This window comes from Sinocyclocheilus anshuiensis, unplaced genomic scaffold (assembly GCF_001515605.1).
Source record: "Sinocyclocheilus anshuiensis isolate Anshui unplaced genomic scaffold, SAMN03320099.WGS_v1.1 scaffold366, whole genome shotgun sequence".
Classification (NCBI taxonomy): domain Eukaryota; kingdom Metazoa; phylum Chordata; class Actinopteri; order Cypriniformes; family Cyprinidae; genus Sinocyclocheilus; species Sinocyclocheilus anshuiensis.
This window is the reverse complement of record NW_015547673.1, coordinates 1252397-1275052: the sequence shown is the minus strand read 5'-3', so window position 1 is coordinate 1275052 and position 22656 is coordinate 1252397. Positions and strand designations below refer to the sequence as shown.

Sequence of the window (22656 nt, the reverse complement as noted above, 5' to 3'; positions counted from 1 at the left end):
TTTCAACTCTTAACTTCCTTTTCATTCTTGTCCACTGGACTTGATTTTCAGTCACTTTATTGTTTCTAAAGCATGTAAGTTAGTGTAAATTATTTAGTTTAAAAATTAGACTACTGCATAAATTCTCCACATTTTGCATAATATATTGTGGAGACATTGAACATTGAACATTGAAACCCCAACACTGTATATAAATATTACATGACATAATTCTGTGTAATTCCAGACTCTGCCTTTAGCATATGTCTATATATGGCAGTTGGTTTCTTGCCACACCTGTTGGATCTCTCAAGTCTTCTTCATTGAGTGATTCTCTGTTTATACAGCTACTGCATAAAGTTCTCATGCCCTAGTAACACTCTTAAATGGATCTTAAATGGTTCTTTAAAGTACCTTGACTCAACAAAAAGCCCTCTACATATCAACAACCATTTTTCTCTCCATATATGGTTTTTGAGTTGGCTCTTTGCAGAACAAAAAGGGTTAAAGCATCAGTAAACTTTACAATAAAACTGTTCTATTCTGTATTTTTCTTTCTTTCTTTCTCCCACCTCCTCTCTTCAAGTCTGTTTTTACACTCCTCCGTAGCTCCTCATGTGTTTCTTCCACCCTCCCCTTCTCCTCACACTCCTCTGTCTCTCTCTCACACATTCTCTCTGCCTCTCCAGCACTCCCTCTCACTTCTCTCCTCAGAAATACTGTCTGTGGAGCACCTCTTCTGTTTGCAGCAGTGAATAAGGCACCATGCCGGGACTGAGGGACCAGACGGCACTCTCAGTTCTCTGTCTGTCCCTGCTGGTTCGCTTCTGGACTGTAAATGGACTGACAGACCACAGCAGCTCAGAGATCAGCCACACAGCCTCAGAGCAACATGTGGAGAACAGAAGCGCAACAACTGGAGCAGGTATAAATGACAAAATAGCTGTTGCCTGTCTTGTTCTTTTTAACTCTGTTGTATAAAATGTACTTGCACCTGTGCTTGGAGAAGCCACGTTTAGGAAGCCAACTTATTGAGGAAGAAAAACGCTGCTGAATGCCCATACAAATTAATATTTAGCTGACATGGTGTGACGAATTGAGAGGCTGAAAAACTAGTGACAGACTTTCATCATTGTGTTTCAAAAGAATGTCATGGCTTCATTATGCTTGCAACTCACATTCCTTCTGGCTATATTTTGGTATGTAATGACAGCTTTTCACAGTCCAATCAGTTCCCAGTGGATAAGCATTGTCAGGTTGATAATAACTTGTAATGATCCCTGAAAGCTTCAATAATATCTGTCTACTGGGTTTTAATTAGGTAAAAGGGGTCATTGGGACCCCTAATGTAAGAAACTATAAAATCAGTCTCAAGACACCATAAGGGTTACCAAGGACAAATTTTCTGTGATTTGGAACAAAAGCACTTATAACTTAATATGCAGTTTTCCAGCCGCACACTGCATTTATGTTGACAGGTTATATTTTCCACATAGTTTACAGCACGTTTTAAGTGGTACTTTACCAAAGACAGGGATTCTTCTTGAAGGACGCTTGAAGGAGTTTTTGCAGTTACATGTGCAAAGCTCTTGTTGACAGTGGCAGATGCATACTCAATACTTGCACCTGTGCTTGGAGAAGCCAAGTCTAAGAAGCCAACTCACTGAGGAAGAAAACCGCTGCAGAACGCAAGTACAAATGAATATTTAGCTGACACAATGTGACGAATGGAGAAGCTGAAAAACTAGTGCTGTAAAAGTTGAAGACAGACTTTTATCCTTGAGTTTCAAAAGAACGTCATAGGTTCATTACGCTTGCAACTTAGATTAAGGAGTTAATTTAAGAGTTAATAGCAGCACTGTGGCTGAGGTTTGGAAAATATGGTTACTGGCAGGCTTTTGGTATTCAATAACACAGCATTTCCATTAAATGCAGGGAAGCAGACTCACTCTGACAAACTGGACAGATCAGTAAAATTACAAAAAGTAATGGGAAAAACAGAGGAACCATCCCAACATGGTTGAATTACCCTGTGGAACCCATTAGGAATGTATGTATTTACTATACACGTCTTAGACAGAAGTATCTTTAATGTTATTGGTCACTCCCTAAGTAGTGAGCAGCATTTCACAAGATTTTCATAAAGGTTTCTGCCTTGGTGGGAGAGTAAGAGACTTTTGGTTGCTTTTTAGGACTTAAAGTCAACATGAAATCACTATTGACCTTGTTCATTTAATATATGCTCCTGGTCTTATTGTGAAGGATTCATCAATGCATGTTATTCCAAAGAAGAAAAGTTTTTGCAATCTTTAATTAAAATGTAATAACTTGCTCTTCCTCTGAGATGACTTTGCTTTTTGCTGATGTCACTAAGGCCTCACAGGTTATTGGCTGTCATTAACCAATAGCTATGTAAGCATTATTTTGTCAAGCTCACATTCGTTTTCTCTCTGTTCTGCTATGTAATTCCAATTTTTCACAATCCAATCAAATCCAAGTTGGCAAAATCTTGTTGAATTTAGTTTTATTTAAAAATACGTCAAATGAGTTTTGAATGGGGTTTCACATTGACTTTAAGACCCTTGGCTACTTGGCTCAGTTTTGGCCCAGCTGTGGCTCTTGATTCTGAAGATGCTCTAGACTTCAAACACACCTGTGCTCCAGCCCAGGCTTTGCTCCTATCTGTTAGCCCAGATGAGTTAGTACTCCTAGACTGTCAGACTGAAAAGGGTCAGATGTTTGATACTTTGCCAATCTGTAAAATCTGATCTTGGAACTGACCTTCTGAAGTTGTAAAAGCAAACCACTTGGAAGATAGAATTTTTGGGAAATTTCTCAACAGTGTGAAACCAATTTCTCAACAGAAAACCGTTTTACCATTATGCATGGAAAGAAACAGTGAAACCCACTGACCACTGTCATTAGTCCTGTTTTGGCCTAAACTGTGGAGTAGCGGTTAGTGCACATGCTCTGGTGTTCATGTGGACAATGAGTTTGACTGACTGTGTTCCTGCTTTTCTTCTCATCATGTTTTGTCCTCTCTGGCAATAAAAAATGCAAAAAGGTCAAATAAATCTCCTGTTTTGAAACCCCCTTCACCGTTTCGAGCCAGTGTTGACTGACAGATAAGTAAACTTTTGCCAGATTACTCCTGAGGACTGGTGTTGTGGACTAGCTCTGTGTGGGTAATGACTTCACAGCAACAGGCAAGAATGTTGCTTAAAACTTTCCCAGCAGGGATGAAAGTGCCCTTTGGAGACAGGACAGGATGAGTTTCAAGAGCCATAGCGTCTGTGTCAACATATGAGGCTATTGACTCTAAATGGGACAGTCTGTGTGCATATTAGAGTGCAGCTTTAATTAAATATGAGTTGACAATGTGGAAAAATGTGGAAATGAAGAGCCAAAAATAATTTATGTTTCTCTAGATCTTCTGCAAGTGAAGATAATCCCACTCTATGCAAAGATTCATGTTGGACAACACAAACGATTGTTATGCAAAGGTGAGAAGCCAGTTTAACCATAAAATAATAGTTCTGTTATCATTTACTCAGCCTCATGTTGTTCCAAACCCATTTGACTTTCTTCCATGGACAACAAAAGGTGCATTTTTGGAGAACATCCTGGCTACTCTTTCCAATATATTCAAACTGAAAGGGATTGGATTGGAACTAGCCAATAAAGCTCTGAATTAGACAACAAAAGTCAAATATGTTACAATGCCACATTTGAGACTAAATTTCATTGACATTAATGGCACCATACAGTATTTAATTTGAGTGCATGAGGGACATTTTAATTGAATGAAAATATAAATTTCAGTCTGTTCTTCATGCAAAGCTGTCAAATGGCTTGGAATATAGTGCAAACGTATTTTGAAAAGAACGGGAAATTCATCCAAAAATTCTCCTTTTGTTTCCATGGAAGAAAGAAAGTCATAGGAGTTTGGCACGGCATGAGAATGAATAATAATAATAATAAAAAACATTAGGCAGTGGTTGGATATGTGCTTGCTGTTGAACTAGCTCAGATGCTAATTCAGTTCAATATTTTTTCTCTGTTCGTTCTTAGTTGATGGGGGTGCAGAGGAGATCGCCTGGTTTTCTCCTAATGGTGAGAAGATTCTAACAAAACGTGACAATCTCGAGGTGCGCAGTCATGGCAATTCCTTGTCCTCTCTCATTGTTCTCAATGCCAATTTAAACAATGCTGGGATATACAAATGTGTGGCCAGAAATTGGGACACAGAATCACATGCTACGGCCAAGCTGGACATCCTTTGTAAGTATTTACATTAATATTATCATCACAAATATTATGACAAGAAATGAAATCCAGTCTGCATTTTTATGATCAATTTTAACATTCTGGATTCAGTGTTTTGTCAGCAACTATTAAAATACTGAACCATGGACTTTACTATTGCATGTATTCATTTAGCTGACATTTTTATCCAAAGTGACTAACAATACAACAAGCGGTTCATCATTATGAGGCAATAATACGAAAAAAGTGCTAGCAATGCAAAGTGCTAGCAATGCTAAGCTTCAAACATTGCCCAAAATAGTATAAGCAAGAAGAAGGAGGGATATAGGAATAGTGAAAGCATAGAAACATTTTTAACTGTTTTAAAATAGTCATACTTTGACTGTTTGAATATATTTAGTTTCAAATATGAATGGGTTCAAATGTGTTTACACTTAAATATACTGTAAATGATTAACATTTTGCTAACTTCCGCCATTTCGCAATCTTGAACTACCCTTTCTCAAAACCTTCCCTTCAGTGTCAGCTAACCTGATATCTGAACACACAAAATTAATCACTAACAAAGTTTTTGATGGATGTTCAGATATTAGGGACATTTATGCATTGTTTACAATTATAATAATAAAAAGTATAATCTAACTGTATAGAAGTAGAATAGAGTCAAACAGAGCTTAAAATTGACCGTGTGAAACTTTTTCCTCAAAGTTTTTATTATTGTGTGTGCTAAGTCTTTGTAATATTTCTTGTATTATTTAGATAACTTTTTTCTCGTTTCAAAATCTGGAGCAGAAGTAACTAGATGGGCTGTTTGAATCATGCTTGAATTAGCGAGTCGTCCAGAACAATGTGTTGGAAGTTTGGAGGGAATTATCAAAGTGTAGCCAGACATCCTGGTAGACACTGATACATTCCTTTCTCTTTGTACGTTCCCAGTGGTGGACAGTAACGGAGTAGTTTTATTTCGTTACTGTACTTAAGTACATTTTTCAAGTATCTGTACTTTACTGGAGTAGTTTTATTTCGTTACTGTACTTAAGTACATTTTTCAAGTATCTGTACTTTACTGGAGTAGTTTTATTTCGTTACTGTACTTAAGTACATTTTTCAAGTATCTGTACTTTACTGGAGTAGTTTTATTTCGTTACTGTACTTAAGTACATTTTTCAAGTATCTGTACTTTACTGGAGTAGTTTTATTTCGTTACTGTACTTAAGTACATTTTTCAAGTATCTGTACTTTACTGGAGTAGTTTTATTTCGTTACTGTACTTAAGTACATTTTTCAAGTATCTGTACTTTACTGGAGTAGTTTTATTTCGTTACTGTACTTAAGTACATTTTTCAAGTATCTGTACTTTACTGGAGTAGTTTTATTTCGTTACTGTACTTAAGTACATTTTTCAAGTATCTGTACTTTACTGGAGTAGTTTTATTTCGTTACTGTACTTAAGTACATTTTTCAAGTATCTGTACTTTACTGGAGTAGTTTTATTTCGTTACTGTACTTAAGTACATTTTTCAAGTATCTGTACTTTACTGGAGTAGTTTTATTTCGTTACTGTACTTAAGTACATTTTTCAAGTATCTGTACTTTACTGGAGTAGTTTTATTTCGTTACTGTACTTAAGTACATTTTTCAAGTATCTGTACTTTACTGGAGTAGTTTTATTTCGTTACTGTACTTAAGTACATTTTTCAAGTATCTGTACTTTACTGGAGTAGTTTTATTTCGTTACTGTACTTAAGTACATTTTTCAAGTATCTGTACTTTACTGGAGTAGTTTTATTTCGTTACTGTACTTAAGTACATTTTTCAAGTATCTGTACTTTACTGGAGTAGTTTTATTTCGTTACTGTACTTAAGTACATTTTTCAAGTATCTGTACTTTACTGGAGTAGTTTTATTTCGTTACTGTACTTAAGTACATTTTTCAAGTATCTGTACTTTACTGGAGTAGTTTTATTTCGTTACTGTACTTAAGTACATTTTTCAAGTATCTGTACTTTACTGGAGTAGTTTTATTTCGTTACTGTACTTAAGTACATTTTTCAAGTATCTGTACTTTACTGGAGTAGTTTTATTTCGTTACTGTACTTAAGTACATTTTTCAAGTATCTGTACTTTACTGGAGTAGTTTTATTTTGAGTAACTTTTACTTTTACTGGAGTAATATTTTATTATACGTATCTGTACTTTTACTCAAGTACTTGATTTGTGTACTTCGTCCACCACTGTACGTTCCTGTTACAAGCATCCAAAAAGCGTGGGTTGACTGAGGGAGCCAGTGTTGCAGTGGAGAAAACTAGGCTTTTAAGAAAGCCAGAATTGGTTGTTTCTTGGTATGGTTTCCCAAAACTTCTTGCATTTGATGAAGCAGCTCAAATCAATTAAGCCTGGCAGGATTTTGGTCATGACAGATTCAAACAAAACAGCTTTCTTTCAGCTGTGAAATATGTCTACACTCTTTAAAATCACTCTTAAAAAGGGTTTTTTTTCCTCTTCAGATTATTCACATTGAGAAAAAAAATAACGATTCTTTTAGGAACTGTTCTTTAGAGGTTCTTAAGGAAACATAAAAACCCCAACATTCATTTTTAACATGAGAGAGGTTTAACTCACAGTAAAAACTGAAAGAAAGCTTAAACTAGCGGGGAAAAGTAATTCCAAATAAGACTTGCAGTATACTTGGAGAATGTTTTAACTTAATCAATTTATGTAGAGTCAATAAAAGTGAACTGAATTATATATATATACAATAGTTCTTTCTGGTCCTCGAATCTGATTGGCTGAGAGCCTTTTCCAGGAGTGCGATATTCAAGTGATATCGGAACTTCAACTGTTTCACCGTTTGTATCACTCCGTTTGCGGTATTGCTCACAGCGAGTTTCATAGTACGCCCAAATCCACTATAATTTCCAAAATCTCCGAAAGCAAATTTTTACATTCTTGCCTAAAAAACTCTTAAAACTACATTCCGTTACACAAAAAATAGTATTATTTATAAAATTATAGTGGATTTGGACAAACGTGAAATATTATGAAATAAACGTGAAATAAATGTGAAATTTGTGGCAATACTGGGTGAATATCTCATGGGTGGAAAGACCTCAGCCAAGGACATAGTGTGTATGTGTGTATACAGTGGGTACGGAAAGTATTCAGACCCCCTTCAATTTTTCACTCTTTGTTATATTGCAGCCATTTGCTAAAATCATTTAAGTTAATTTTTTTTCCTCATTAATGTACACACAGCACCCTAATAAAGTATGGTCCACTTTGCAACTTATTCTAGCCACGAACCACCGACATAGACAGATCATCCAGCCGGCATGTGACATCCAAAAACTACTTTGTAAACACGGCCTGTAAACCCTGGAATGGAAATTGCATAAATGCAACCAATAAGATTAGCTTGCTGTTTTTGGAAAGTGACAGTTTTGTTTCCAATATGCATCAGACAGTTTGAGACCTTAAAGTAACCTTCAGTGAACTAGATGTGTAGTTATAATTTATGATTGAGGGATAAACTACAGTTTTCTCACTTGTCCAAAATTCAACAGGGTTACTTTGGCCAAGTTGTGTTTTTTTTTTTCATTCCCTTTCATTTTCTCTGTGTTATTTAAGCAAAGAGAATGCGTCGAGAAACTGAGATGGAAGGAAGAGGAAAACGACAGAAAGAGCCCAAGCCCACCAAGAAGCCCAAAGCTCCCAAGCCCACCAAGAAGCCCAAAGCTCCCAAGCCCACCAAGAAGCCCAAAGCTCCCAAGCCCACCAAGAAGCCCAAAGCTCCCAAGCCCACCAAGAAGCCCAAAGCTCCCAAGCCCACCAAGAAGCCCAAAGCTCCCAAGCCCACCAAGAAGCCCAAAGCTCCCAAGCCCACCAAGAAGCCCAAAGCTCCCAAGCCCACCAAGAAACCCAAGGGCGAGAAGAAGAACAAAGGAGAGAAGGCTGGGAAGAAGAAAGGCAAGAAGAACAGGGAGGAGACCACCACGATCACCACCACCACCACTGTAGCTCCCACAACCACTGTGCCCATTGAGTATGAAGAGGAGTTTTATGACCCTGAAACGGACCAGTACTGGGATGAAGGTTAGAAAAGCCCTTCTCATTAAAAGACTCAGTCTTTTAGATCTGTGTATTTTTGGTGCAGATTGGAGCAGAACAGTGACCGCCTTGGTTCTCTATAAGTGATTTTCCCACTTGTTTTCTCCATGGGGATTTCAAAACATTCTTCATATAGACTCAGCAACCAAACCAACCAGCTCAGAGATTAATCATAGCATTGCACACTCTGATTTGAAGCATAACGGTATATGAATATCAAATTACATTGTTTTACAAATGAATTAACTCATGAAATGAAGCATTGTGAATCGCATACAATATAAAATTGATTATATAAGTTTGTCACAATTTATGTTTGTATGGTAACAGCAGCTTCTCTGATTGGTGGATCTCTCTTCAGGAATTATGGGGAGTGTAGTTCTTCACCTGAAATTCCGCTATTCAGCCATTGAAAAAAAAAATGAAGTGAATTGTAGCTTCTGCTGAAGCATTTTTAAACAACCTTGGAGAACATGCCGTGCCTGGAATAAGATCAAGATTTTGTTTTGTTTTACGTGATCTGGAATATGACTCATTAGAATCGACTAGCACTCACAAAGACTGTTTGGTATCCACAGAATTTCCTGCAGAGACAACAACAGCGGCAAAGCCTACAAACCCCCCGATTGAGAAAACCACAGAATTTCCAACAGACTTTACTCCTGACACGGACGAGTATTCCCCACCTTACCCTGACTCATGTAAGCAGAACATCACTCATGCCTGTGTAAATAAACACCACTTTTGTTCATCAGGATTAACATTTCCTTTCATTTACTGTCAGACGATGACTATTGGAAGGTGGATGAACCCACACCTACAACCTCAGTGATCGCTGGCCGTCCACCTGATGAGGATGTTGATTACTGGGATGCCAGATGTGAGTCTTCCAATAATTAAAGTTAGTTAGCAACGGTCACAAATGACTGATTGTTCAGCTAACAAACCTTTTTTGGCAACAGATGAGGTGGCAGAAAACATGCCTTTCCCTGATGGCAAAGAGATCAGCTCTACTGACAATGACTGGCATTACACTACCACAGGTAAACTGATCATTCCTTCTAAACGCTGTGCCCTATTCAAAATAAAATGAGAATAAATTATGATTTATTAAATGTTCTTGTGCTACTTGTTTCACTATTATTGTAGACTGCTGCTACTTACTAAGTTTTAAAATGACATTGTTCTCATTATGTAATTGTGTAAAACGTTAAAAACAGACACAAAAAAAGTAGGTTTAACAGTCAGTTGGGTTAATAGGTTTCTGCTGTCTCAGAGTTGTTTTATTGTTATATTTTACATTACAAAAGAGTGAATTTAAGCACCTTGTAAATCGGTGTGTGAACCAAATAAAACTTTTACCACAATATACACCCATCTTATGAAAGATCTTGTTTTTACACCATTTAAAATCCACAATGTCTAGTGTGGTTCTTACAAAAGACAGCGGACCAGCAGCGACAGACATTTAGCAAACATTTTATGAGTCATTCAAGTTTTTCTACTGTACTGTGAGTAAAACTCCCAAATTTAACCTGCATTTCTTTTCTTTTCTGTCACAGAGGAGCCCACCGTCCCTCCATTTGAAAACAACTGGTATGAAGAATATGAATATGGACATGGTACATACAGCTTTGATACTCTATTTTGAAAAGAAAAGAAACATACAGTGAGACGGCATGAGAGGTGTTGGCCTCGCTCTCGTCTTAATGAGAGTACATACAGCGTGACCTGTTATTTCTGCACTCAAATAAACTCTTTCAGAGACGCAGAGGTGCCGCTTGATGTCAAGTTGAACATTTTAAGTCATGTTGACATTAGATGAAAATTATAAATGGAAATATTTTCCAACCAGAAAACTACTATTGTCTTGCGGTATATCTCCTCCCCAACTAAATTTTATTTAAAAAAGAAAAGAAAAACAGTAACACTTTACAATATGGTTGTTAATATTAGTCAATGAAAAATACTAATAAAGCATTTACTAATCTTAGTTCATGCTAATTTTAACGTTTACTAATGCATTATTAAAATCAAAAGTTGTATTTGTTAATATTATTTAATGGATTTGAGCTAATATGAACTAACAATGAATAGTTGTACTATTAACTAACGTTAGCAAAGATAAATAAATATTGTAACTAATGTATTGCTCATTCTTAGTTAGTTAGTTGATGAATTAACTAATGTTAACTTATGATACCTTACTGTAAAAAAAAAGTGCATGTATGCTCTGTTATCAAGTTTTAAGAGGTAAGATGATATGTGGTGCATGGAGCACTTATCTTAGATAAATACAATTTTATTTGGTAACAAAACTATGTCCTGGAGTAAAAACGAAAAATGTCACCGGTTTCTGATTATGCAGGCAGAGCCTGTTTTTTATTAGGGTATAAAATGGAAATCTGGCAAAAGCCAAGGACAAATGTGTCAGGAACCATTTTGATTTGATTATCGGATTCAATTTTTATCTAATCCACTTTAGTTGCACATATGACTTTCAGTTAGAATTAGGGCTGCACGATAAATCGCATGCGATATTTAACGCGCATCTTATCAGTAAAGCCGGTTCTGTAATCAGCGGTAAATCTCCTTCATTGAGCAGCATTAACTACACAGAGCCATTGTTCACTGACGAGTTGCGCAAAACCACGTTCATATTCGCGCGATTTTTTGCGCAGCTCGTCAGTGAACAACGGCTCTGTGTAGTTAATGCTGCTCAATGTGAAAGCCCGCAGGTGATGGAGATTTACCGCTGATTGCAGAACCGGCTTTCTGACAAGATGCGCATTAAATATCACATGCGATTTATCGTGCAGCCCTAGTTAGAATTGTCTTAGATATTTTGAATTTAGTATTTTGTTTGTCCTCTTTTGCTTTAATGAATAAAATATGTACGTTTTGTTTCCAAAACAAAAACTTTGTTAAAAACTGATTAGTGAGCTAAAAGCTCGGAATGTGGATTATTTCTCATGCATTGTAATATGTAACTTTGTTTTAATTTGTAAAATTCAGTGATCTCAGATTTGAGAAACCATCTGTACTTAGTGTGTGACACTGAACTATTATTTAATGCGTTCAATTACACCCTTGGTTTCTGTTTTGTCACCAGAAAAGAAACTGGAAGAGGAGAGGGAAAGAGAGAGAGAAAGAGAAAGAAAAGAGCAAGAGGAAAAAGGTACAGTGATTTTACCCTCATATACTGTAAGTTGTCAGCTAATAAGAGTACTGTTGTACTGAACATGTAGACACTAAACTGCAGGTACTCACAGCCGTGCTGATGTTCAGAACAATGGTACAGTTTAGAGGACCATAACTACTATTCAGTCTACCACAACAATAGTGTAGTAATGTATTAATTCCAGTAAGTGTATTAGACTATCATTGGTTTCAATCAGATACTAGGACATACAATTCACAAGCAAGATCATGAACGTTCTTTTGTTCTTTTATATTAATTCATTCCTTTTGTTTGGTTTGTCTTGAGCTGAACTGAAAAAAATACCTTACTGATGAAAAACATTAATGTGCATGGCCAACAGTCCTCAACAGGACTCTCTGAACTCCCTGCAATACAAATTATTTAAATAACACTTTTAGCATGAATATCCCCTCTGTTTTGTCTTCCAGCTGCCCCACAATCTGCTTACACTTGATTATAGACTTTGTGGGAAATTACTGAATGACAAGCATTCATTAACAACAGAGAACGGACCCTGTTCCCATGAGCTCTGTTTTCAGTTTTGGTTCCTAACAGACTGAACAATATCCTTTGCACTGACCTAAGGCAGTGGAGCAGGAATTAGGACAATTTTGATATGCAGGATATTGTAGAACAGGACATAACAACCAAAATTAGAAAGTGAGCTGAGAAAGAGATGAAGAAAGTTCCAGGTTCAACAAAAGTCAACAGCATCTGTGGTATTACCACTGAAAATAAGCATGTGTCATTCCTAAATTTGTAAAAATGGGTCAAAAGAAAGGAAATTATAGTGATACTGTGAATATTTGATACATGTTCTTTTTTTTTTTTTGAACATGGTTTTTCTAAAAAATGATAATCCAGTAAACCGAAATTGCGTTAGTATAGTAAATGTTCATATTTAAACATTACTAATAATTTTTAAGTTATTCTTACATTTTTATTCTTACATTTACTAAAAATAAATAATAATTTTACCGCAAAGAGACATGTGAACCACGGCCCGAAGTTTGACAGTTTTAGAATTACACTAAAAGGGCTTGCTACTTGCTTAAAAAGCAAAAACTGATGCTAACTTGTTTAAAGGACATTATCTTTGATTTGCGAATATATGGTCAAGATGCTAACTGGAAAACCATTATGTTACAATGATTGGTCTTTGAACATTTTAAGAACAATAATCTTCAGATTTACATGGCACAGACCTTTATTACATCCTTCCATCTCTGGATTGTAAAGGTAAATGGAAATGGAGCTCCAGAACATTCCAGAGGATTGTGAACAGTCTATAATTATAATAATGTTTGCCAAAAGCATAGCAAGATATTTGGTGCTAAATTCACGTGTGTATGTTTCTCTTCAAATTGCTCACCTGATTGTTTGTGAAAGGTAAGTGTTATTTTTTCATGTGTTTTTTTTTTTAAATATTTTCTCTTTTCAGTTTAATGTGCAGAAACTATTAGTGAGACACTCACAGGTTGATTTATATGTGGAGTGTTGCTCTGTGGCGCTCTTCAATGTAAAAAAATATAAGCTACTGATGGCTGCCCATCTTTGAGAAAAAAAAAGCATATCAAGGAACACAAAATTAATACCCATGGCTCCTGACGATAAATTGAGGTCTTATGAAGCAAAATGATCGGTCTGTGCAAGAAACTGAACCTTATTTACAACATTATTACCTGTAATACAGAGACAAACAGTCTACTTTAGAGTGATGTCCTGTTCGCGAATGAATCATTCATTTGAACCGGTTCTTTTTAGTGAATTGAATGAACCAGTTCACCAAATTGGACTGAACCATCTGAAACAGTTTGTGGTTCGAGCAGTACAGATCTACAAGTTACTCAATCAAAACTCACTTTCATACAGGCCTGACAATCACGCTGACTAGAAACAAGACAAAATACTGGAGTATATGGAGTCCCGTGATACTGGTTTTTGCCAACTCATTCTGGTATATTTTGGGGTGAACTATCTCTTTAATTACCAGGAAGTTAAGAGATTAATCTTTATATTTCATGCTAATGAATCCATAGTATCAGTGGTGAACTTTGTGTTTTCTCCAATAATTTGTCTCCTCAGAAAGAGAAGAGAGGAGGCATGAGGAAGAGGAGGAGAGAGAACCCAGGATTCACAGACCTCCACCACGTGTGTACAGAGAGCCTAAAAGTGAGTGGTGGGGACTCGGTTTAGGCATGTAGCCAGATGGGATCCATCACTTAATAGATAACATAGAGCAATACATACACTCAGGGCAAAATTACTGTGAAAAAATAAATAAAACACTAACATGCAACAAACTTATACAAGAGCACTCAAGTGATGTAATACTGAAGCTCTCCCAGCTCTCAGTTCTAGCTGCAGATCTTACCAAACAAATATGTTCCTTAAAGCAAAACCTCGGCATTCAGTTCAGTGTCTTGTTTTTAGTGTCTTAGATATTACTGCTAATTAATGCTAACATAATTAATGCTAACAAACGTAACTGAAATAGTGATATCTTGATGAAGCCTTCATTAGGTTCAAGTGAATATGAGACCTTAAAACATTTTGTAAGACTTTAGCTGTTTTTAAGTCATTACAGATGCTGAATCCTGCCAAATCCTGCTCCAATTCCACAGCTGGTTCTTTTCAAAGGAAATTCCAAATGTCCTCCCTGCTCAAGAAACACATGCATGGATGTAGTCCTTCATCTTAAGGCGCATTACTCTGAATTAAGACAAGTGGCAGAACAAATTGTTTTGAAGTTATAAGTTAAGTTAAATATAAGTTGTAAGTTATGGTTGTAAGTTATGAGTTAAATATATGTTAAGTTCCATTATAGTTGTTGTTTCATTACATCTTGATGGCACAAGAATTTGTGCATAGTCTGTCTATATTGTTTCCATTTACCTTGCTAGTTAAAACTAATATAAATATATATATGTACCTGTATATATTTATACATTACCATACATATTGGTGTCAGTTTTAAAATAAATAAATAGTAATAATATATAAAAATATAATGATAAAAAGAAAAATAAATGTTAAAATGACTAAGAACATTAAGCAAAAAGTATAAATAAAAGGACGTAAATTGAAATAATGTGGTGCCTTCAGAAAGTGTAGCACAGTGCTTAGTGAGAAAGCACAGATAAACTGATTTCAGTCTGTACTTCAACATATTGTGTGAACATGTTGTCCATATTAATTTTGTTCTCTTGTTTTGCGATGTGTATCAGTTTGTCCTCCTCTGGGTATGGAGTCTCACCGCATAGAGAATGACCAGCTGCTGACTTCCTCTGTTTATCAACATCGCTATGGCTCACACAGAGCTCGTCTCAATATTCAGGTACAAACATATGCAGATAGTCACTCTGAAAATTAATTATTGGCAACTGAACTAAATGTGATGTGGTGTTTTACTGGTTCATCTCACAGGCGTCTGGGGATGAAGATGATATGAATGGTGGGTCATGGTGTGCTAACCCTGAAGAGAAAGTCCACTGGATTGAACTGGACGCTCGCACACTAACAGAGTTCACTGGCGTTATCACTCAGGGTCGAGATGACCCCTTAGAGTAAGACAGACATTAGAAACCTTGGAGCCCTCGCACAGTAGACTACCTAAAGTCTACATCTACAGTCCTTGTAATTTTGTTTTGTTGTTTCAGGAGCGACTATGTGTCTTCTTACTATGTGGCGTTTAGTAATGACAGCAGAGAGTGGACTGTCCTTCATGATGGATATGCTGAATGGGTAGGTTGCTATCATTTTCTCTTCTTCTTTTGGTTGCCAAATCTTTCTGTGGTGCTTAAAAAGAGTTCAACCAAAAATAAAAATTCTGTCATCATTTACTCACCCTCAAGTTGTTCCAAAACTGTATGTGTTTCTTTCAGCTGAACACAAAAGAAGATATTTTGAAGAATGTACTGTAGGCAACCAAACAGTTACCTACAGTACATTCTTACCTACATCAACAATTCAGTTTATTTTTTTTGTTTCCCTTCTTTTTGCTCTCAGTTATTCTTTGGTAACTCCGATAAAAACACCCCAGTGTTGTCTCAGTTTATGGAGCCGGTAGTGGCACGTTATATACGCATCTTGCCACAGAGCTGGAATGGCACCATGTGTATGAGGATGGAGGTTTTGGGCTGCCCAGTACCAGGTGAGAGACTCAGGACCTGTTGATGGTATTTATATTTGTTTGTTTGTGCATTGTGTGCTGATAAAGTATTTCCTATTACTGATATTCCTGTCTGGATCCACATTGTTTAAATACCTGTTTATCAATAGTTTAGGCATATTACTCAATATTTTGCATTTGCTCTTTACTCAGATCCTCTAAGCCAGTACCATAGTCGGAATGAAGTGACGCATCGAGATGACTTGGACTACACCCATCACAACTACCTCGACATGGAGAAGGTGAAGGGAGAGTGCCAATGCCTGGAGTATTAAAAGTTCATGAATGGAAAATAGATATAAGAAATACACTAGAGTTTACAGTTAAGAAAATTGTGGGTGGCTGCCAGGGATTTCTAAGCCACAAGATTTGAGGTGTCACTGATATTTGTAGCACAAACCATTTGGGATGAGTGAATTTCAACAAACCGCTAAATGTGTGCTAATCGCTTCCAAATGTGACTTTTCTTATTGGCACAGCTCATGAAATCCATCTCTGATGAGTGTCCCAACATCACCAGATTCTACAGTTTGGGCAAGAGCTTTAAAGGTCTGGAAATTTATGCCATGGAGATTACTGATAATCCTGGGATGCATGAAACAGGTGAGAAACATCAGAGTAAATATGGAAGACACAGTATTATTATTCCAGTATGGTTACAGGTACTGAAACAAGCAATATAATTATGTTCATTATCCATTTCATGAGCATATCATCTTTCCTCAGGAGAGCCAGAGTTCAGGTACACAGCAGGTTATCATGGTAATGAGGCTTTGGGACGAGAGCTTCTTCTGATGCTTATGCAGTACCTGTGTAGAGAGTACAAAGATGGCAACCCTCGAGTGCGCCACCTTGTGGATGAGACACGAATTTATCTGGTGCCATCAGTTAATCCTGATGGTCATATGAAAGCTTTTGAAAAGGTGTGTTATAATGTATACAAAGGTTAAAAGTGAAATATGTGATGTTACTAGGTGGCCAGAAATTGCTAAAATAATGACTGCTTTCAAACTGATTTCCCAAAAATCTTGGATATCTAATATTAGTATTTAGTAATATTAAGCTAATGCAGAAAAAGCTAAAGTTACAATGTTAGTAAATTCACCTGTTGAGCTAGTAAACAAGTACATGTTTGGTAAAGAAGTATGTCCTCACCAAATAGCTTATTACAGATAGCCCTGTTCCAAACCCAGCCACTGACTGAGCCAGAATTTGACATGCTCGACTGCTAAAATTAACAGAGCAATGTTTTTGAAGTGGCACATTTATTTCTTTAGGAATTCAACCATCATGGCTTATAGTCTTGCATAAAATCGTATAATTTACATATAAGCTGTTAACTTCACTTTACAAGTAGTGTATCGTGCTAGCAATGCCAAGGTCATTCGCTAGTTAAGTGATTTATCAACTGAACAGGTTTAACTGATCAATAATAGATCAATGAGGATAAAAAAGTCTAACAAATGTGCAAATAGAAATGGTGTTGTGACACTTTAATGTCATTAAAGTAATGTAAGCAATGTCACTTTGTTTCACAGGGCTCTGAGTTGGGCAGCTGGACATTAGGGCACTGGACTGAAGATGGCCATGACATATTCCAGAACTTTCCAGACTTAAATAACATTCTTTGGGATGCAGAAGATAAGGGCATGGTGCCCAAATTAATATCAAATCACCATGTACCCATCCCTGAGGGTATTCTGTCAAGCAATGGCTCAGTAAGTAAGGAAATAATGCTGTGTTATGTACATTTAATGGATCAACGCACCACTCACATACTCTTGTCTTGAATGCCTTGAACTTGGCCAATCAGATTATAGGACAGAAACCAACTTGTATAATATTCTTTGTTCTACCTTTCAGGTTGCAGTGGAGACTCTTGCCCTTATCTCCTGGATGGAGAGCCATCCATTTGTGCTTGGTGCCAACCTGCAGGGTGGCGAGAGACTGGTGGCATACCCCTTTGACATGCGCCGGCTCACCAAGGAGTCTGAGGAGATGGAGAAAAAACTAAACTCTAGAGCAAACAGACGTAAGCGACAGTATGAGGAAGAGGAAGAAGAAGAACGCAACCCTTACCTTCACACTGGATACCATGAGGAGAGCTACAGTGGCCCTCATGAAAACCATGCATATCATCAAGAGAACTATGGGTACCATCAAGAAAGTTATGGGTATCACCATCAAAACCAAGGATATCATGAGGAGAGCCAAGGATATCACGACGAGAGCCAAGGGTACCATGATGAGAACCAAAGGTACCATCATGAGGGTCACTCTGAAGGATACCATGAGGGTTATCATCAAGAAGGATACTCAGAGGGGTACAGGGAGGGATATGGAGAAGGTGAACCAGAAGAGGAGATCAGAGTGATTGAGGACCAATCTATGTTCCGCTGGTTGGCCATATCTTATGCCTCTACTCACCACACTATGACTCAAACCTATCAGGGAGGATGCCATACTGATGACCCAACAGGTGGGATGGGAATTGTCAACCGTGCCAAGTGGAAGCCCATCCCAGGAAGTGAGCATTAGGGATTTGTGTTGCACAATCATGTGATTGACCATTAAGTGGATGATTTAGAAGAGGAGTGTCCAATCCTGCTCCTGTGGGCCACCTTCCTGCAAAGATTAGCTTCCCCAGTCCTGCCTGGAAGTTTCTATCTGGTTGTTAAGTCTGATGTTATGAGTTACGTTTCCAGGTCCAAATGCTTTTTCTAATACCAGAAGCAAACAACTAACAGTTCTAATCTACACCACACCTAAATCTCATTCAGCCAGACAGACATTAATCTTTTCTGAATCAATAAAATATTGGTGTCCTTGACACTGTGAGTCTGGAGACTGCAGTATACACTGTGAATATCTTAGTAGCTTAGCTTAAAAGTATACTATAAATGAATAGTGTTACTAACTGTCTGTTGAGACAGTATTCCAAAATGAAATGGAATAGAGGCTTGGAACCAGAAACAGTATTATTGAGAGGTCGATACACCACAACAAATGGATAAATCCGGAAGACCTTGATTAGCTTTCAACTCAGGTTCAGGTGTATTTAATTAGGGTTGAAGCTACACTCTGCAGGAAGGTGGTCCTCCAAAAGCAGAATTGGACACCCTTGATCTAGAACAGTGGTTCTCAAACCTGTCCTGGAGTACCCCCAGCCCTGCACATTTTGTATGTCTCCCTCATCTATCACACCTGATTCAACTCATCAGCTCATTAGTGGAGACTGCAAGACCTGGGGTGGGTGTGTCAGATATAGGGAGACATACAAAATGTGCAGTGCTGGGGGTACTTCATGGAGAGGTTTGAGAACCACTGATCAAGAAGGATCTGTAGGATCGATTTGAATCTACACTAACACCCTAGAGACTCATTTTCTTTTTAATACCTATTCCTGTCTCTTTGTCTCTTGTAGGTATGAATGACTTCAGCTACCTTCGCACTAACTGTTTTGAGCTGTCCATTTTCCTGGGCTGTGATAAGTTCCCTCATCAGAGTGAACTTTTAAGAGAGTGGGAGCATAACAAAGAGGCCCTGCTGACCTTCATGGCTCAGGTGAGCTACTGATATCAGTCGCAAGTGTTTAGAAACAGAAAATCCCTTGTAGGTAAGACTTTAAGAACCCTGCACCAGTGTTGTAGTACTTGAATCTGGACAAAACCAGACTCGGACTCTAGTCCAAAACCATATTTTCTATGACTATTCGAGGCAAGATCATTCGAGTCAAAGTCATTGCCGAGTCCAAATGCTCCTAAAAATTTGGAATCGAGCTTGAGATTGACTTCAGTCTTTTCTACAACACTGCCCTGCACAACCTTCCGTTAACCACGGTCCTTTTCCCAGGTGCATCGGGGCATTAAGGGAGTTGTGAGGGATAAGGAGGGCAACCCTATTTCCAATGCCACTGTGTCTGTGGAGGGAGTCAACCATGACATTAGGACAGGTGAGATATTTTCTGTAGTTCTGAAAATTGTCCTGTTTTTAGGGTACTGAACAGTTTCAAAAAAGACTTCTACTCTTAGGTGAATCTGGAGATTACTGGCGACTTCTAAATCCCGGTGAGTACCGTGTAACAGCCAGAGCAGAAGGCTACTCCCCCTTCACTCGTCTATGTGTGGTAGGGTTCGACCCAGGCGCTACCTTGTGCAACTTTGACCTCAACAAATCTAACTGGGACCGCATCAAACAGATCATGGCTCTACATGGCAATAGACCCATCCGATTGCTGAGCAGTGGCAACAGGGGTAGTGGACAGCGCTATACATACAGCAGTAACCAAATCCCAAATTCTAAATTCAGTAACCAAATTCCTAACGGTAATGGTGGGGACATGAGAAGGGCTCGTCTTCGTCGATTACGGCTAATGAAAATCCGCCGCCTAAGGCAACAGAGGCTTCTAGCCAGCAAAACAACAACACCACCTACCACAACTACGACGACCACAACTACAGTTCCACCTACCATAGAGAGTACAACTCCCTGGTATGACTCTTGGCCTCTTGGGGAAATTTTTGAAGAGAACACAACCCCACCAGAAGTGATTGAGTTGACAGATGCACTGGACTACAATTACAAGATAGATGATTATTAAGAGCAAACTACAGATCAAAGTTTTGCTCCAGAGATTGATTGTTTTGGACTAGTATAGGTCATTGTTGCCATGCTTTTGCGCCTTGGTTTGATTGGATCTGGAAGAGATATGAACAAAGAGGGGTCACATGTAGAATCAAAGAATTCTGGCAACACTAAATAAGCTTTGCACAGTTTTGAAGTAATTACAGAAGATTTTTATTCCAGAATATAAATTTTCAAATTGACCTTGATTATTAACACTTCTTTTTCTGGTTGCAAAGCTGGTTGGAGGCATCACTTAATGGTTTGCAAAGACTTAGAAGTAGTAAGAATAATCATGCTGTGTATTCATGGCTAAACATCTGTACTATACTACCAAAATGTAACATAAAAACTTCTCATATGACCATCATGCCCACTGAGGGGAAATGAGAATGTTTTAATGCAAGAGAAGTGGTTGTATTACCATTTCTACCTTTCTCTCACATAAACAGTCAGTGTTTGTTGAAGGCAAGTGTACAAGGGAGATTTTCCCTCAAAGTTCCACCATGTTTAATGGTCTGTTCTAAAAGATGGTTTCTTTCCAGTAAATAAAGTCTTTTCATATTCACTCTGTTGTCGTTTTATCTGCATTACAGTGTCAAGTGCACATCAAGTCACTACCTTCATACTCTGTCATATTTAACAGTACACATTAGGGGTGACTATTCATAGTGTAGTCCAGCCTTTCCTAGCATATTGATTCAAGTATTAAACACTTACATGGTAGTGAATGTCGACTGAAGTCCACATGGGGAAGTCTTCCAGGATAAAGGGATCTTTATACATTGGTAACAACTTTAAAGGGGCTAAGAGATGCAAAGATCTCCATATATATATATATATATTGAAATAATGAGTTTAAAAGGCTAATAAGGAATCAAAGTACTATAAAATGGTAACACTTTACAATAAGGTTCAATTTGCTGACATTAGAGCATGATCATGATATCTACGAACAACAGTTTTAAAAATGCAAGTACATGTTAATGTATAGAAATTAGCACTGAACAAGAATACATGCTGTACAAGCAGGGTAGGTTGGGGGTATGATGCCATTGATAAAGACAGTGTGACTCTAGTTAATTACGGATTTCTCTGGATTTGTTGGAAATTTGGGATGATGCAAGTACAACTCAACAAAATATATAAAACTGTTCTAGTGGTTTTTGGATGTTTTAATGCAAAAATCTTACATATTGTACCTTTAATGCAGGTCTTGACGCAAGACTCTTGAGCCAATTACAAACGTTAATCACTTGGGTTTGACCATAGACTGTTGACCCAGCGGGCCATGAGGTCGGAATGAAATGTAGCCTCTGTAAATAGATCCACTCAACTAATAACAACTTTAGTATGCTAGAGGCATTTCCCCTTTCTTCAACGCTCGATTTTAGTGTCTTCATACTTACCTGTAAGTTCTTTTCTTTTTATTTGATTTAATTTTAGAAATGGGAAAGGAGAGGTACAAGAGTGTTTATATTTCACCAGATGTTGTATTTAGTTGTTTGGTATTCTATCTTAAACTGTTGCAATCTTCCATTGTTGTTTTGGTTGATCTGGTGAACAAGCACATGAAGACTCCGATCTCTATTATGTGAGAAAAACAAACAACACATTTTCGCTCACAAGGCGTCAGATTACTGCGGCATATATTGAGTTGCACAAGCAAGTTCTTATACTTTAACTGGAACGTGAAGTGCACACTGTAGTACTGTAGTACATTTCGCTAGTATATTGTAATACGTATTCGCATGCTTTACTTTCGATAAACCAATGGCCTTCAAATCCATGCGCTGAAGTGAAAGGCAGATTTACATGCGCGTGTGTGTATGCATGTATATGTACTTGTTTTCACTATACTTGTGAGGTCCAAATGACCTCACTTACATTGTGAAATACCTTGAAAACTCACTAGTGAGGGCATTTGACTGGTCTTAACTAGTTAAAGGGGTCATATGATGCTATTTCTATTTTGTTTCTTTCTCTTTGAAGTGTTACAAGCTCTTGGTGCATAAAGAAGATCTGTAAAGTTGCAAAGACTAAAGTCTCAAATCCAAAGAGATATTCTTTATAAAAGTTGAGTCAACCACGCCTACCTAAAACGGCTCGTTCTAACACGCCCCCACATGTCTATGTCACGATGTGGGAAGATTTGCATAACGCCGCCCAAACGTTCACGCAAAGAAAGAAGGCGTAACTTTTATTCTCGCAGTAGTATTGTTGCTGCTGCCATGTCGTGAAGACGCGCGTGTGTGTTTGTGTTCTGTGTGTTTCGTTGTGAAAGCGAAACTACTTTGTTTGGCCTTCC

At 37.6% G+C, this 22656-nt stretch overlaps 1 protein-coding gene across 1 annotated transcript; it reads left to right on the top strand.

Annotated features, from left to right (window-relative positions):
* The first annotated feature begins 572 nt into the window (after positions 1-572).
* Positions 573-20916, top strand: LOC107702862 (inactive carboxypeptidase-like protein X2). The gene is made up of 23 exons (XM_016505289.1): positions 573-904; positions 3408-3482; positions 4051-4260; positions 7873-7966; positions 8156-8337; positions 8931-9053; positions 9137-9232; positions 9315-9395; positions 9915-9974; positions 11465-11530; positions 13640-13726; positions 14782-14891; positions 14981-15120; positions 15214-15298; positions 15563-15707; positions 15879-15967; positions 16205-16328; positions 16452-16648; positions 17264-17443; positions 17589-18252; positions 19150-19289; positions 19578-19677; positions 19757-20916. The coding sequence occupies exons 1-23, from the start codon at positions 745-747 to the stop codon at positions 20323-20325; spliced, it is 3777 nt and encodes a 1258-aa protein (XP_016360775.1). The 5' UTR covers positions 573-744; the 3' UTR covers positions 20326-20916.
* Positions 20917-22656: the final 1740 nt, after the last annotated feature.

Bases quoted from the DNA above. Each gene is read 5' to 3' on its own strand.
- LOC107702862 (XM_016505289.1), top strand. From the start codon at position 745: ATGCCGGGACTGAGGGACCAGACGGCACTCTCAGTTCTCTGTCTGTCC. The intron at 11,531-13,639 runs GTACAGTGATTT...TTGTCTCCTCAG, and splicing joins AAAAGAGCAAGAGGAAAAAG to AAAGAGAAGAGAGGAGGCAT. The intron at 19,290-19,577 runs GTGAGCTACTGA...TCCTTTTCCCAG, and splicing joins TGCTGACCTTCATGGCTCAG to GTGCATCGGGGCATTAAGGG.